Source organism: Neomonachus schauinslandi, chromosome 1, assembly GCF_002201575.2.
Source record: "Neomonachus schauinslandi chromosome 1, ASM220157v2, whole genome shotgun sequence".
In the NCBI taxonomy this organism is placed as follows: domain Eukaryota; kingdom Metazoa; phylum Chordata; class Mammalia; order Carnivora; family Phocidae; genus Neomonachus; species Neomonachus schauinslandi.
The window spans coordinates 164,849,928-164,867,283 of NC_058403.1; the positions used below are offsets into that span (position 1 = coordinate 164,849,928).

General features: G+C 45.3%; 1 protein-coding gene across 4 annotated transcripts in view; it reads right to left on the minus strand.

Moving 5' to 3' along the window:
• LMCD1 (LIM and cysteine rich domains 1) overlaps nt 1-17,356 on the minus strand; it is a 59,430-nt gene that overhangs the window by 28,174 nt on the left and 13,900 nt on the right. Inside the window, exon 2 of one of the 4 annotated variants that reach the window (XM_021695218.1) lies at nt 1,245-1,333. The exons of 2 other annotated variants lie outside the window; for them this stretch is intronic. In XM_021695218.1, coding sequence (XP_021550893.1) covers nt 1,245-1,333 — 89 coding nt within the window. Of the gene's footprint in view, nt 1-1,244; nt 1,334-17,356 lie in introns of those variants that run through there. One more of the 4 variants, XM_021695222.1, reaches the window with a different exon arrangement.

The following is a 17,356-nucleotide window of genomic DNA, read 5'->3' on the forward strand; positions in this document are numbered from 1 at the left end:
TTTCTGTGACACCCTGATGGCAGATTCAGGACCAGGGGGCGAAAGCATAGGGAAGCTGACTCTGCTCAAGACCAGAAAGAGCTCGAGTGGCCAAAATAGATGTGTGGGGTGTTCCCCCAATGGGGAGTGTGTTCGCTTTGGGAGGAATTTGTGTGGGGGATGGAGTGGGGTTTGGACGACCTTGAAGGTCCCCTGCATCCAGAAGACCACATGAGCTCCTGTGAGGTCAAGAACTGTCAGGGAACGGAGTTAAGGAACAGTCTTGTGCTTCAAAGGCTCATGACCCACAGTACCGCCGAGAGGTTGAGAGCATGGGGGTGATGTTCACGAAGACCCAAGTTTGAATTCTGCCATGTACTGGATGTCTCCTGCTACCCACTCTCAGTTTTCTGACCTGAAAAATGGAGAAACTACTACCTACTGCTTAGGGTTACTTCAGCATTTAAATGTAAAAGACTTGGTTCAGCTCAATAAATGTTTTTGCAATTGCCATCTCACAATGGAAGTCAACAACTCTGAGACAAATACCTCCCAAATTGTGCTCCCCCATTGAGTGCCCAAGGAAACCCTCTGGCAGAAGAGACAAAAACTCCCTCTGTGCTCTCGTGCCCTACAGAGGTTAGCCTCTCTCTCCCAGGGCTACCGGGACAGTCACACAGGCTGTGCACTGCACACCTCCAGCGGGTGCCATCCATGTAGATGCCGATGGCAGTAGCGCCTGGGAGTTGTGTGGTGGGGTGGCCCTACCTCTGGTTTTCAGAGTCCAGCTGGATCTTATGGCCCTCCCTTGTGGGTATGAATGCACCACAGCCTGGTTTTTAAGTCCTGTGGACACAGTGACTTTTATTTCGGGCCCAGGGGCACTCAGATCAAAACAGGGGCGATTACACAGTATGGGGAGATCAACCGCATGCACCAAGCCCCAGGATACAGCAATCCAGAGAGGACCAGGCACTGACTAACAACTGCTCACATCTTCCCAGTGCGGCCTTGGTGGGCTGAGCTTGGTGATCCTCGCCTCGAAATGGTGTGTGAAGCACTAAACTCCTTTCTCATCTTGGCTCCCAAGAGCCTCTCTGTCATTTCTGAATTAGGCAAAGCAGGGGTGCATTCACTCCAGACCAAGTCCTCCCTGAAATGCATGCATCTTAAGCAGTCCCAGCAGAGCAGAATGACCAGTGGTTCCCAGAAAGGACAGGCAAGAAATGAAAGCAGGCAGAGCCTCTCCTGACAAACTCTGTTACCTCCATGGATGTGGCTCGAAGCCTGAACACATCCCCTTGCATTTCAAACAAGGCACACCTCTTGCTGACTGCTGCTGGCCCAGGGACATCTGGAAAAGGAGACAGAAAAGAGGGTGTTTTCCTTCCAAAAGTCTTGGACCGGGGATCGCTTGACCTCTAAAAGACTTGGCATGCCAGCAAAGGGATTGTGTGGGGTTCAAAGGGCTCGAGATGAATAAGCCATCAGTTACTGTTTACCAAGAATGGAGAAGACCAGCCGGGAAAGTGGCCATAGGGCTGGCAAGTGTGGAAGGGTGGGGCCCTTCCCAATAAAAATGGAATGAGGCGGGGGCTTTCGGTGCTGTTGCCAGCCAGCCACCAGGGCTCCGTTGGAAACCCCCTGCTGTGAGGGATAATCTCCTCCTTCCTCCATATTCACCAGCTCCCCTGGTAGGTCCACTTGTCACTGGAATGGAATCTTCCAGCGAGTGCCTCCTCTCCCTCCTTTATTGTGATTTATTGATAGGGTGTGATTAAACCAAAGCTACAGGCACAAACAAATGTTCATGTTGCCAAATGTTTATAGCTCAAAGCATAACTTAAATATTTTGCTAAAACACGGAAAACCAGGAGCATTTGAAGTCTGGTGGTCCTTTGGAAGGAAAACAACACACAGGACAGGTTTTATTCTTTGTCACCAGCTGTGCTGCTGCTGTGTTGAGACCCAGCTGGCTCTCCAATGGGGTCTTCAAATCAGCAGCCTCGGCGGGAAGCTTGCCAGAAACATAGCCCCTCAGGTCCTGCCCCAGACCTTCTGATTCAGAATATGCACTTCCATGAAATTCCAGGAGATTTGTATTACATTAAAATTGAAGAAGAAGGGGGTTAGTGTATGGATCTGCTGGCTGAGAAACTTACCTAACTCTCCACTGGGGGTGGGGATGACTTGCTACAGTTAATGCACATGTATTACGGTTTTATCAAGAACAAGGCTTCATCAACTCATAAGATAAAGGGATAAGCTCCTCATTCAACAGATTATTGATTCATCTAACCATTTATTTAGCATATGTCAGGCACAGGGATACATCATAGGACTCGGGTGTGCTCTAGAGGTACTCATAGACTAGAGGGAGATGAAGAAGCACATACTTATCACCTGCTTTTGGAAGGGGTAAGTTTGAGGCAGAGGAAGCTGCCTGTTATATAGTAGAAAGGCATGGACTTTGGAGCCTGGGAGACCTGGATTCCAAACCCAGCATCGTGACTCAACAGCCATCCTGGCCTTGGACACACTGGGCTTCAGTCTCCTTACTTGTCAAATGGGTACAAAGATAATGTATGTAAAGTGCCCGCTCACACTGGGTACTAAAAACTGGTAGCTGGTGTTATTTTGCACACAGACTTTAGGCGCACAGAGGAAGGTGTGAATAAACCTGTACGGGAAGTCCAGGGAGGCTTCTTAGAGGAGGTGACTCTGGATGGGGGTTAGGCAAAATGAGCAGGCAGAAAGGAGAAGGGAGAAAATGTGTAAGGGCAAAAAGATACGAGAGGACGTGATGGGTGGGATGTTGCAATCTGAGCATTACTCCTTTACTCTCTTTGCTTTTAAGTGGGGAAAAAACAAGCAGTGGAACAGGGGAGACTGTCCTCATCATTACGGTTAGAATTCAAAGAAGTACATGAGAAGACACACTCATTCTTCACAATATTTCTCTTCTGTACCTCAGATCTTCCCACAGTGACACCTAGCTCCCTATCTCTCACTGGACAGCTGCTGTTTGCACCATGTCCTCTCGGACTGCGCTGTTCTCATGCACATTCACAACTCTGCGGAGTAAGAGCCATGCTGCACACATTTGATAGAGAGCATGTTCACATTTGTGCCTGGTCAGTGCTAGCTTCTTGTTAACAAAGAAAAACAAGAAGATGCTCACCATCAACTCCTCGTCCGAAGCTGGGGAGCTTTCCTTCACAGGTAGAACTTTGTTCTCTAAAACCCTGGCATCGAACACCTTGCAAACCTCCACCTCTCACTGCTTCTGCCTCTTGTCACCTTGGATTCTACCAGTTGAAACACAGTGATCCTTTCACGCTTCATGTTTGAGTGAGCCAATGGTTATTTTGGAAGGTATACAACTTATGAATAAGGCTTCATTGTTGGATCGTTTTAGAAAGACCCAGAGGCAGCAAAGCCTGGAAACAGAAGAGCTATGTGGAAGCATTTCATAAGTGGCAAAGCACCCTGCATGCGGGCACTGCTGTTCTTCTAATGAGTGGCTGATTTAACAGTCATCCTATAAGGGGATTAGTCCTGATGCTTGGCCGGAGAGCTGGGCTGCCGGCTCAGGGTTTGCTTAGAAATAGTGATGTGAGGCTGCAGAGCACAGCAGAGCACGGCCCGTGGGGCAGGGCGCTGACTCTGTGGTGCGGGCTCTGACATTTATTAGCTGTGCAGCTAGAGGCAACTCATTTCCTCCCCCAGCCTAAGTTGCTCCTCTGTAAGATGAGAAAACTGGCCTGGATCGAGACTGCCAGAATCCTGTTCCACAGAATCCTCATTCTGTGAGATGTTGCAAAGGGGTCGTTGATGGCTGGGGGTGGGAACGATTACATGATCAAATAAAAATGGTGGACACTGGATGTGACATGGCTTTCGGAGCCTCTGAGGTGCTAGCCCAGTTCTTTCAAGTAGAGAGGTCCAGGCTTTGGGGTCACAAGGTCTGGATTTTTAGACCTAAATTTGTTCCTTTCTTCTGCTGGACTTGGGCAAGTGACTAGACTTGCAGAGTCTCCAGGTTCTCTCTCTGGGTCGTGGAGATAGTAAGAACCAACGTGCGTAGCAGAGCTACTGGGAAGGTTAAATGGGTTGCTACAAGGAAAGGGCTTGGCATGCACATATTATGCACTGGATGTTTGTTCTCCTTGTCAGCACCCCTTGTGTAAATGGTCTGAGAGACCCTGAATCAGATGTTCTAAAAAAAAAAAAAAAAAAATTCCTTTTCCAGCTTCAGAATCCTAGGGAACTTTAGAGGAACTATTTTCTAACTCCACACCTCATATACTTTCTTACTGTTGCCTTTGCTTCGTGTAAGTGTTGCCTCTCTGACTAAGTGCAGGAAGCAGAGAGTTGGCCTTAGTCTCCATCCTGCTAGTGGGACAGTTTCCATGGCGACAGAAATCCGTGGGAGAGAAAAATAAATGGCCTTGCAAGGAAGAAGCAGATTTGGGCCATCAGGCCACACTTGCAGCCAGTTTCCTGGCCGACTGCTTAACACAATAAATAGCCATTTGTCCCCTGCATGTCATTCATCCAGGAGCCAGACAGACCCGGCTGTGTCAGACACAGAAAATGATGATCCTGTTTATTGAGAAGAGGAAAACATCAACCAGAAGCAGTGTTTCAGACAAGATATTCTGGTTTATAAACAGTAGGTTTCTCTGATGTGGACTCTGTCTTGGATGAAAGATGGCGTAGTGGCGGCTCACAGTGGCTCACAGTGGCTGAAAACAGAAGAGCTTAAAAGGAGCCATCACTTTAAAAAAATGGGTTCCTGGAATGTAGCATCTATTCTATCATTTTTCCTGAGGGGAGATAACCTGTTTTGACAATTTTCTTTGGCTTGGGAGAGTAGGATGTTGTGGAACTGAATCACATCAGGAACTTAAAAGGTCTTAGCTCAGGCCAGGAGCCCTGGGGACGCAAGGGCTGGGGAGCAACAGGGCCTCCCCCCCCCTTTGATCATCTCCTTCAGGTGAACCCCCAGGGGAAGTCTTACAGGGGGGAAAATGTCACCAAGAACAAGGTAGGACAGAAATGAAGAAGGGAAAAGAAGAAATGCAATATGGAATTTAGGAACGAATGTGGGACTCGGGGTTAGACAATGGGAATTCTCCTCCCATATGTAACTCGGTTTCCTCCTCTGCAAAATGGGTTTTCCCTGCCCCTTTTTGCCTCCATAGGGCTGTTGTGAGCATCAAGTCAGATTAAAAGGTTGTTTGTAAAGTAAAATATTTACCATTGTTAAAAAAATTACCCAAAACTTGGGCATAAGGCAGAAAAGTAGGTGGCAGGTCCTCTCAGTGGCATATGGTGGCGATAGTCCCCTCAAGGATTATCTAGACTTATTTACTTTGCTGTACTCCCAGACTTGGTGAAGCTACATGTTAACTTGGAGATTTTTGTCTGGTAAAGATACAAATGTAAGGAGTTTTTATCTTTTTTAAAATAGATAACCTTTTTTAAAATAGATAACCTGAAGGTTATGGTTATTGTCCTATTAGCTAGTTATGTACCTAACCCATCAATCTTGTCCAAACATTAAATTTCCTATAAATACCCAGCCCCTCAAATGCTTTTTGAACTGGTCTAAATATCTTGCTGATTACTTCATTAACTAATGAGTTGAATAAAATCTTTGCTAAGTTTTATTTTATTTTTACAACAGTCATGATTTTACGTTTCTGGAAATTCTATCTTCAGACCATCACATGCCCTCCTGACCATCCGTGGGTTTGCTTTCTGAGCCAGGGTGTTCTGAATATTGACAATAAATTCTATTCCAGGTCAGTCACTCTGACTCGTCTACAGGTAAACTCTCTAGGCATATGTGTCATTAAAGATTATTAGCCAACATGATTTGCTACTTGAAAACAAACCCTTTCCTCCCCACCAAGGAGAGAAGGTGGAGCGAAGGCAGTGGAGGGTGGAGTGAGATGAACTTACGAGAAGGTCTGGAAAAGAACTACCATCATAAACAGAAAACAATGATCTCAGAAACTCCTCTACAGCTGTCACCAGCTCCAAAATGTGAACAGCTTGACAATCCATGGAGTGATTTTACTTACTTAAGCATTCTCTTCCTGGACACTTGACAACCCTGTGAAGTATAATCATTATTCCTAATCAACAGAGGATGCACGACAGTCTGAGAGAGAAGCACCTTGTCCATTCAGAATGCTCTAGACTGGAGCTCCTGTGGGGAAGGGGGGCGGGGGGTCTCCTCACTCTCCCCTCATCTGTACTGGGCTTGAAGCAAAAATGTAATAGCTTGCTTAATGATTCCGACTGTAGCTAACATTTATTGAGTACACCTTATGTCCTGGGCATATGCCAAGCATTTCATAATATTTTTGCTTGATGAGAGGTACTTTTAGTGACTTCATTTTCAGATGAGGAAGCAGGCCCAGAGAGGTTAAGCCTCTTTTTCAGGATCCAATAGCTAGTGAGTGGTGGAGCCAGGAAGTGAAACCAGGTGGGTCTTCCTTCAGAGCTGTGCTCTCATCTAACCTGCTGTGGTACTTTCTGCTAAGGGTACAGCACTTGACAGTTTACAAAGTGTATTTATATTCCTTATCTCACTTGGTTTTTCCAACAACCTTAGGATGTAGACATTTTGCATTTGGCTCATGAAAAAAAAAACCACGCTCATAGAACTAATGGGATTTCCTGCTGCTCAGGACATAATTCACACTCATGTCTTTGGAATCCAGATCCTATGATTTCCTACCACACCAGGAGTCTCCAGACCTCAGACAGCCTCCTACGAGTCTAGCCTTGACTCTGGGCATCAGGCCAGTTGGATCCAAACAGACGGGACAGTGTGTCTGTAGGAGTGGGAGGTCCCAGGTTAGGGTTGGGGGCAGCAGGACAAGGCCACGGTCACCTTGGTCCCAAGATTTCTACCATCCAACCCAGTTCTGCTAAATAAACTAAAGTACAGATGTTCAGGCAATGGACAGGCCTCAGGGACAGCTGGAGAGGCAGTGGCCAGAAGAGAAAGTGAGGCAGAACCACAGGCAATGCCTACGGCAGAAAAGCACCAAGACACTGGCTTCCCTCCCTGGAAGCCCAAATGAAGGACAAGAGGTCATGTGCACTTAGTACCAGACCAGGGAGCTACAGCTTGAACTCCAACCCCAGGCCTGCTGATGACTGGACAGATAATGGCTTGGCGGACAGCATGCTGAAAACTGTCTTCTAGAAACTGCTACCACTTAAAAAAAGAAGAAAACCATAATAACCAAGAAGCAAGTCATTTCTGGGTTTATTCCCAACTCGTAATAGTTTGTTTATATTAAGGATACTAGCACCCATCTCATTTTGAAGTTGTATTGAGCTGCCTTTAAAGGGATAAGCATTGTTGAGTGTTAGATGTCATGGGGCTCCCATGATGTGGTCCACCTCACCAGGCCAAATGTATCTATTTCTACTTCCATATCATCTACTACCTCTACCCAGATTCTCTTTCCAACCACCTGAGCTTCTTACACTTCTAAATACACACTGGGGATTTTGCACATGCTCATCTAAACCTCAGAGAGCATCACTCCCACCCACTCTTTAGGGACCAGCTCAAGTCCCATCTTTTCCATAAGAAAAATAATTAATAGCTGTAATGAGTACTAGGCTTTACAGTTTTCTAGTCAGTGTGCTATGCCTGAGCTCAGGCAAATCTTACACCACCTCTTTGAGGTAGGGGTCTTGTGGTAGCTCTCAAGGTGTGGTCCCTGAGCAGCACCTCAGAACTTGTTAGTAGTGCAAATGCTCAGTTTTCACCCCAGACGCACTGACACAGATACTCTGTGTAGGGCCCAGCCATTGCTGTTCAAGCCCTCCAGGTGATTTGGATGCACAATTGAAGTCTGAGAACCACTGATCCTTTATCCCCAGGCTGTGGATGAAGTAACCAAAAGGAAACTGATTGTCTTGGTTGGTCTGAGACTGAATCAGAGCCTGAATGTAGGACTTTAGTACTGAAACAAGGAAAGCTCTGGACCAACCACGATGAGTTGGTCTCCCGAATTAAGACTATTCAAAGAGGTCAAATTAAGGTCCTGGAGCTTAGATTTGAACCCAGGTCTCTCTGAATCCTGAATCTCCATTTTAAAAACCAATGCACTACAAGTGATGCCAAGAAGCCTTTCCCAGATATTTTAGGGCACTTATACTTATTTCTCAAGGAACTCCTATAACTGTAGAATTACAAATATAATTGGCGCCAGGAATTAGAAAAAGAGTGTGCCATGAGTTTGTACTTTAGTAGGGGGATTTGGCCTGGTCTGCGTGTGTTTGGAGGCAGCATTTCTCAAATTAAGCAGACACTCTGATTAGCATAAAGATCAGCCAGGCTCTAGTTAATAGGAAGATTCTGGTCTCACAAGGCTGGGGTGAGCCTGATATTCCATAATTCTACCGACCTCCCAGCAAAAGCTGCTGCTGCCGGTCCGGGGACCACACTTTAAGGAGCAAGGGGCTACATCAGCGGTTCCCAAACTTGTATGCACATTAGAATCACCTGGGGAGATTTAACCACTTCCAGGCTGCATGCTGGAGCAATTTAGCCACAATCTCTGGGGACTGGCCACAGGCTGTAGTTATTTTAGAAGTTCTCTCTGCTAATGTTCAGACAAGTTTGGGAACAGCTGGGTCTCCCCATTGTACCCTCAGCAACTACAACATGGACCCCCTGAGGTTCTCAGCTCATTGGTTTGACCTCTCCTCCCACATTCTATTTCCGGACCACCATTCCCTACAAGGGGAGTTTTTTTTTTTTTTTTTTTTTTAAGATCTTATTTATTTTTCAACAGAGAGACAGCAAGAGAAGGAACATAAGCAGGGGGAGAGGGAGAAGCAGGTTTCCCGCTGAGCAGGGAGCCCGATGTGGGACTCGATCCCAGGACCCTGGGATCATGACCTGAGCTGAAGGCAGACGCTTAACGACTGAGCCACCCAGGTGCCCTACAAGGGGAGTTTTTAACAGCATGCCTGACTTGCATTATTTCATTCTGGTCCCTTCTTCTCTGGCACAAGCCCGCCTCACAGGTTTTCATGCCCAATGCAGGAATGCTCTTAACAGCCAGACAAAAGGGAGACCACAGCTCTTCCTCTTTTTCTAAATTTCACTGGCTGGCTGGCTCCCTCAGGGACTCACACTGATGTTAAGACCCTTTGCCAGGCCTGAGGTCAGGGGTGGTCCTCCCCAGCCCAAGTAGGGACTGAGAGGTCCTGCCAGACAGAGGTGCCCAAGACACCTAAGGCCCAGATGGTCAGATGGTCACATGCTGCACCATGGAAAGTTGTCCCCCGCCCCCCTCACCTTAAGAAATGTGATCCCTTTGGAGAGTGACCTGGCTGGGAAGTACAATGAGAGCCTTACATTCACTTTCCCATTCAAAAACCCCATGGTCTTGACAAGGTCTGGACTTCTTCCATTTTTTTTGAAGCTCCCCAATGATTGAAAGAATAAGTTGCCAAACAGCCTTACAAAATCTTAACAGAGTAATGAAATCAGTACACTAACTAGTACAATAACTGTCATGTGCTGCCCTTCCTGAACACAAACCCTCCCTGGGACATGTCCTACATGCTACCAGAGGTAGAGACTGGGGCCCAGGAGCCCAGGGATGCTGGCTGAACAACACAGACTCTTTCCAATCTGTCTGCTCTTACATTCGGGTGACTTTGGGCATCCTATTCTCCATAATGTATATTTATTTTCTTTTCATGTAAAATGGGTGTTCCCCATCTTGCTCCCTCCAATCTTAGGCACAACTATTGCTCTGTGTTCGTCTTCTGGCTTCTGGCTCACTCCCCTCCCTGTTGATGCTTGTACTCTTGCCGGGGAAGCCTCAAGCCAGGGCTTCAGTTTGTGGCCAAGAAAACCCTGTTTCCCCAAATAGGAGATGAAAGGCGGGGTCTGTAGCCCCATTCTTGGAGGGTTCTATCTTTTATCCCACCTGGCCTTCAGATGGCTGGCTCAGAATATGGTACGCCAGTCAGAGGAGTGTGCAGACCTGGCTGCTGGTGGTCTTGTTCAAATTTTCATTCTGTACTGACTTATGCTCTAATGCCATGCAAACTGCCATGGAAACAACTTAGGATAAAGTGCCTCCTAAAACCACAGCAAGTCTCACAAGGGCAGCAACAAAGACCTTGTCTATATCAGAAGTCATATCTGGGGGCACAAATGTTCTTCAGGGGACTGTGTGTGTATATGGACATGTGTACAAATGTAGGTGCATGTATGTGTGGGTACGTGTCCGAATCTACTGGTTCTACCCCAGGGTTGCTCCTTGGGCATTTCTAGTCTTCTGTCTGGACAAGCACAGATGTAAGGAAATCACTTCAACTTAGATACCCTTTTCCTGAATTGTGTAATAAGGATAAAAATGCATAGACTAAACAAATTGAGATGAGCCCAACTGATCTCGTACTCAGAATTCTACGAATGGAAAACTTGCTCTTTTTCCTTTTTTGTTTTTAAAGACCTATTTAAAGCAACAGAAAAGGAAAACATTTGGTGGGTGATGAGCTGATGGCAGAAATGCTTGAGTTGTCAGTATTTCAGGGTACAGATTCGATTATCTTTCCTATTAAATGGTTTGTGTGTATTAAATTGATTCCATGGGCCAGCTGTGGTTGACAGAGTTAGTCTGATGGATTTAGCCCATGATGTTAGGAGTATCTGGTGTCCCAAGCAAAGTTTTGAACAAATGCCCAATAAAAGAATAGTTTTTACTGTCTATAAGAAATGTTTCCGCCGCCCCCCACCCCCGCCCCCTTCTCTCTGTCAAGATAGTTTGACCAGGCTTGACTCTAGGAGAACTTGTGTTTGGGGCAAAATACACCATGTTCTCCTTACTATTCTTCCTCTCTCAACACATCACATTTCACAGGTAAAATTAAGTTGAAATCAGGGCAGCCAGCAAGGAGAAACAAATTCACAGAATCTCAGCGCATGCTGCTCTAGAGTGTGTGAAAGGTTAGCAGAATGGCTGGTGGTCGCAGCCCCTTTGGGGTGGTGAAAGAGGCCCGTTTACTCCCATGTCTCCCCCACCCAGCTGTCCCTGAAATGGGTCTCAATCCCTCTGTTTAGGCTCCTTGCCGTACAATGCCCCTGGGGAAGTTCTGGAAACCACTGGCCAGTTCCTCCTATTGCTTCTTTAGGAAGCTCTCCTCTCTCCTTTCCCCTAGAAACTCCTAACCACCATGTAGGACCTGTTACATACCCATCCACATGCAGGCACACACACATGTGCACACATCCACACACATGCACGCACACACAACCTTCTATGGAACAATTCTATACTTGTCATCGTTTGTTTGGTTCTGTCTTCCCCTCCAGGGAAGGAAATTATTGGAGGTTCCCAAGATTCACATCATGTGTGAACAAAAAGGGTTAATGTAGCTATGAAAACTGAGTAGAAAAGCAAATCCATATGTGGAAAGGGAAATATGAAATGAAAGGTTTCTCTGTTTAAGACCCTGCTCTAGCCTCCCTACCAATCCCTCCCTCTTCTTTCAGCCAACCTTCACTGACTTGAGGCTGGTTCCAGAAAAGCAGGGATGCCCAGACCCAGGGCCATGAACTGAGTAGGCACACGGAAGCCTGCCTTTGGGCAGCAGCTGAGCCCATCCTTAACCGGCTGCATCCTGAATATCCCCCGATTAGAACGAGCTATCCACAATCATACATGCCCCCGTTGGCAGGCCTGACTGGCTGAGTCTGTTAGTAATGTCTACCTCCTACCACATCATTACTTGGCATAATGGAGCAGACACTGTGAGTGCTCCGCTAGCCAAGATAGGGGATTATCTACCCCTTTTTCTTTCCATCTGCCTTTTTGATAATTTTACTCTTTTGTATTTTTAGCACTTTCTTAAAAAATAGGCAAAGAAGCCATAAGACTCAAATCAGTACATTTTCCAAGGGTTTGTGGCTCTTGGAAAGGCCTGATGCAAGGGACCTTTGGACAGAGGAGCTCTAACAATTCCATGGGACAATTCACATGGCTGGGCTCCTTTCCCACTTGGCAGTGGCCAGAGCCCTTGAAGGTGGGTAGCCTCGAAATATTCGTAGAATAGCTCTTATCTTTCAAAGGTGAGGAGGCTGGGGTCACTTTGAAAAAGAGGAGTATGGAACAAGGCAGAAAGTTCCAAATCCTAAATTGAGCGATTGATGGCAGGCTGATGGCATCCGTGTGATGGCAGTGCATGGAAAATGCAGGAAATCATCAGGCCCTGCTCAGGACTCTGACTCCTTTGTTTAACATTCCTTTGCCAGAGCAAAAATGATGGTGAGCGAGGGAGAGAGGAAACCAGCCTCCGTGCCGCCAGCTTATTGCTGACAGCTGATGGGTCCGCATGGTTGAATCCAGAGCAGGTCCACAAATTTTATGTATAAGGGGCCCTGCTGGACTGAAGCGATAAGATTTTTAGGACTGAACTAATATTTTCCTTTGACACCAGCTCCCTTTGAACTGGCTACAGACGCTGCCCAGGCTACCATGAGTAGCGAATTGCACAAATGCAGACTGATGAAACCATTCTCTCCTGTTTTTGAGAATTACCTGTTTTTAGACAAGAAAGGCCATTATTTGAGGGGTGCCCTGCTTATTTGAAATAGACAGTGGAAGGAGGGTCCTCCTACCTCTCCCCACGTCCAGACTTCCTAGGGATCTTTTGAGACCACTAGGTTCCCAAAGTGTGGGCATTGTTTTCATTGACTGCGAAAGGGATTCCCATAGAGCAAGAGTGGGGCACGGCATTTCTTGCCAAACTGTTTCCAGAGGCTCCAATGCTATCTTTTTTAAACTTGTCTTTTTTCTTTCATGGATAGGCCCTGCCGGTTCTTGGGAAGATCTAAGTAAAGCCACTGGTCTCGCTATGAGCCAGAAGTTATCCAACTCCCTTGGGAATTTTATCAGAGATTTACCAAGTGGTTTGAGGGAAGTTAAGATAAAAGAAAATAAAGTCCTTGTAGGATTTCTTTATTCTCCCCTCCCCCATCTCCTAAATGAGAACAGGCGGTTGGTGTCCCCAGGCCTAATACCTTCAGGCCATACTTGGAAATTAAAATCTAATTGGTTTCATGGTTCTTAGGTTTCAGCCTTTAGCAGACTCCTCCTCAAGGATAAGACTGACAGCTTGAGGCTGGCAATACTGAACTTATTATACTGCCCCAGTTTTATAAGACCCCTGATTTTAGCGCCCTAATGTCTTTTTAAAAATTATTATGATGTTATGTTAATCACCATCCTAGCACTTTAATGTCTTAAGAATATCTTCCTATAAGGATGTTAATTTGGTGTGTGTGTGTACGTGTCTGAATTCTTGCAGCATTACTGATCTAAGGATAACACACATTTACTGGAGTTAATTTTGGAAATGGAGAGACTTAGCAAACTAAGCTGGAGAATTTTTAATCTTGCTTATCTGAATCTTAATATCGTAATAGGAAGTGTGCCATGTAAAAATATAGCAGTGTTATTAAAAGTCTGGAGCCTTTGCTTATGCAAATGATTCCTGCTGGGAATCTCTACACATAAATTCTTAGGTTAACTTATGACAGTGGAAGCCTTGAGACACACACACACACACACACACACACACACACACATATTTCCTTCAGCCAGCTTTGATATCCTTCTTATAAATGACTTCCCTCTTCTTTTTCTTTGCTATCATATATTTTTCTTTTTTAATTTTTTTTATTTGTCAGAGAGAGAGGGTGAGCACAAGCAGGGGGCAGAGGCAGAGGCAGAGGGAGAAGCAGGCTCCCCGCTGAGCAAGGAGCCTCATGTGGAACTCGATCCCAGGACTCTTGGATGACCTGAGCCGCAGGCAGACACTTAACCCACTGAGCCACCCAGGCATCCCTATCATCATATGTTATTCAAACTAACACTAAATACATTTTCAAATATTTCATCCTTTCCTTGATTTCCCCTCTCCCTAATGAACTAGTTGTACGTAACTTTATATAGTGGAATTCCATGTTTAAGAAAATCTGACACAAGGAAATCATAGATTCTTAGAAATGAAAACACCCTGAAGAGTATTTAGGTCAAGTTTTTCTAAGCCTAGTTTTATGAAACAGAAATTAGCAGATGGTCATTCACTTTGCAAATAATTCATTTTCAAGGACTCACCTTTTGCAGCTCATCTAACACAATTAAAATGCAAAATCAGAACTACAGAAGCCAAGTCACTTTCAGAAAATTATCTCTTGAATAATTTTAGGATATTCATTTAACCATATGCCCCAGGAAAGATGCCACATTCCTCTGAGCCTGGCCATACGCAGTGCTTTCTGCTTCGAACATTTCTCTCTCCGTTCACCTGACTTCTATTTGTCCTTCAGGTACCCCTCTCACACGGTCTTAGAAACCCCTACATTTTGTACCGCTTTGTAGTACCCATTCACGATTGTAATTATTCAATCCTGAATATAACTCTTTAATGACATTCTTTCCTGCTAGTCTGTAAGCTCTATGGGGGCAGGGTCCCTGTGTATTGAGTTTATTGCTCTACCAGTGCCTCAGATACTCCTCGCACATATAGCTCCTCAGTGAACATGTGTTTGACTAGCTTCTATCATAACACTTTCTTTTTTTAAAGATTTTATTTATTTATTTGAGACAGAGAGAATGAGAGAGAGAGAGCACATGAGAGGGGGGAGGGTCAGAGGCAGAAGCAGGCTCCCTGCCGAGCAGGGAGCCCGATGCGGGACTCGATCCAGGGACTCCAGGATCATGACCTGAGCCGAAAGCAGTCGCTTAACCAACTGAGCCACCCAGGTGCCCTATCATAACACTTTCATTTTTGCCTTCGATCAACACTTCTTCCATGTTATGTGAAAAGCTAATGCATAATAGCTATCCTTCATCCGAGGCTGATGCCTGCGGGAAGAGTCGGAAAAACAAGAATCACGCTGATTTCCTGTAGTTTCCGGGATTCTAGCCTCTCCTGGTTGCCCCCGCCCAGCTTGGCCCTCCTCAATGGCTCCCTCCTCCCCTCTAAGGTTCTAGCACTGGTTCTTACCTCCTCTTGATTCTCAACATGCTTCTCTCTTATGCATCAATCTATTCAAATGGCCTCAGTTATTCTCTATGGCTCTCAGTTTGCAGGAGTTTTTTCAGCTCCTGGAATTTTTTTGTGGGTAGACTGATGATGGAACTGCCATCTCACCTTCTTTGCCACCAAACCTGCTGGTTCTCCCCTGTTTATAGTATTACTGCCCTTCCAGTGACCCAGACCTATGGTCTGAATTCTGGTCAGTTGTTCAAAGCAAGTAGACAAGGAAAGAAATGTTCTTCTTCTTGGGCAGAAGCCAGCTTTTCCTCTTGGAGGGGCCCATGTCTAGTTGGTGCCATCCCTTCTGTGGTGTATCCCCAAAGGTAGGAGATGCTCCCCGGATGGGAGAGCCATTTTCTGAAACTTCTGGAAGGTGACTCACCAGAGAGAGAATAATCAGACTTCTCTAGAGCAACTCAGAAAGTAGAAACCGCAGGCTTCTCCATGAAACAGAATATATACAAGCACTGGGAAACTGTGAAAACTCAAGCCAGCCCTTGAGAGTCGCTAAGCTCTGTAGACTTTCTATGGCATTTCTGGTCTTGGCTCATTGCTTTGGAATATCCCTTTATCCACTCCTGCCCTTGAAATGATTTGCTGGCGGGGCACTGGGGGAGCACTGTTCATGTTGGAGCTGGAGGAGTTGAACCCAAGCCCTGGCTACTTTATCATTACCCGTGTGACCCTGGTGAGCAGTTTCTGCTCTCTGAACCTTGATTTTTTTTTACCTTTAAAATGGATCATAATTCCTACCAGCTTCATGGGGCTGTTGTGAGAATCAAATATGACACCGCATATAAGATGTTGAGAAAATTGTCAAGTGCTATAGAGATCAGGGATAATTGAATATTAGATCTTTATGAAACCCTATGTTCCTCGTTCATGAATTCTGTCCTCAATATATCATCTGTGTGATTATTTTTCTTTAAACAAATTACTTAAAAAACTTATTTCTTGAAAAAAAAACCCTTTCCCTAAAATGTATTTAAACAGAAGGTAACCATAAAAAATATGACAAATATGAAACATCATTAAATTCTAGCTAATACCGTTGTCTTTTAAAAGGTATGAGCCTGAGGGCTACTCTCTATCATGGCCCATCTTTCTGAAACCCTGGAAACATGTTATATATAGATAAGAAATGGCATAGAGGGAAGAGAGAGAGCTGTGGATTGAATTTTCTCCATTTAATTCATGTTCATCTAGCTATGTCACCAAGGCAATTTACTTAATCTCTCTGAATCTTACTCGTGTAAAACGAGATTTCTGTAAACATTAGGAAAAAACTATGTAGCACAGTGCCTGGCCCATGGCCTGTGCTTGGTAAGTGCAGTTAATATGCCTTGTGCAAGGGCAGAACTGCTATTTTAGTACCTCATATCAAGGGCAGAACTTAATGAAATATTTTGCGTTTTCACTTCTGAGGAGTATGGAGTGACTAATAAAACTGAAGAGAAAATTTGGGGCCATTTGTCAACTAGCAAAGCAAAGAGGTGAGTTAAAGTGATTAATGGGACCATCCAGATTTTAGAAAGATGGGAAAAGTATCAACCAGCAAAGCAATTTCACCCAGCAAAACTTTGAAGAGACTTATCCACTCTTTCAAGAGTGTTCATGGTGTCCAGGCCTAGGTTAAAATTCTAAAGCACTGAGAGGTGGTGATATTAAGTATTTTTTTAAAAAAGGAGTGCCAAATCTAAGTTTTCAGGATGAGAAGAAATATGATGGGTCCAGGGCCTTCTCAGAATTTCTTGTACTTCAAAGAGCATGTACTTGGCAATGATTCTGCTACTTTCCTGAGTTTGGTCAATGTGGCTAAGGGAAGGCAAAACTCTTAAAATCCACACAGATGGAACTTTTCCACTGGCCCTATTTTGGTATAAATATTCATCAAGGACTAGAAACTTAAAGTCGATATGGGTCTGAGCTATGAGTGGTTTGGACTAAACTTCAGCCAATTTTCAGTCATCCCGCTGGCTCTTGTCTCTCAGGAGGGCCAACTCTCCTGAGATGCGGCTGCTGTTATCCAGAGACCTGAGCCAACTGCCTCCCCAGACCATGGAAATCACTGGAGTTTGTTTTCAAGAGACTTCCAGCCAGAAAGAGGGGGGCCTCAAGGGTCAGATGAAGGTTCAAGTCAGTCGTTTGAAGGAAGGAAACAAATCAAGGCTTGGCTCATCCACCATCCTAAAGTCAATCCTTTCGTAGGCGAGTCTGCAGGACGATAATAAAACTTGGGACCAGACATTAAAAATTCAGAATCTGGTTTGGG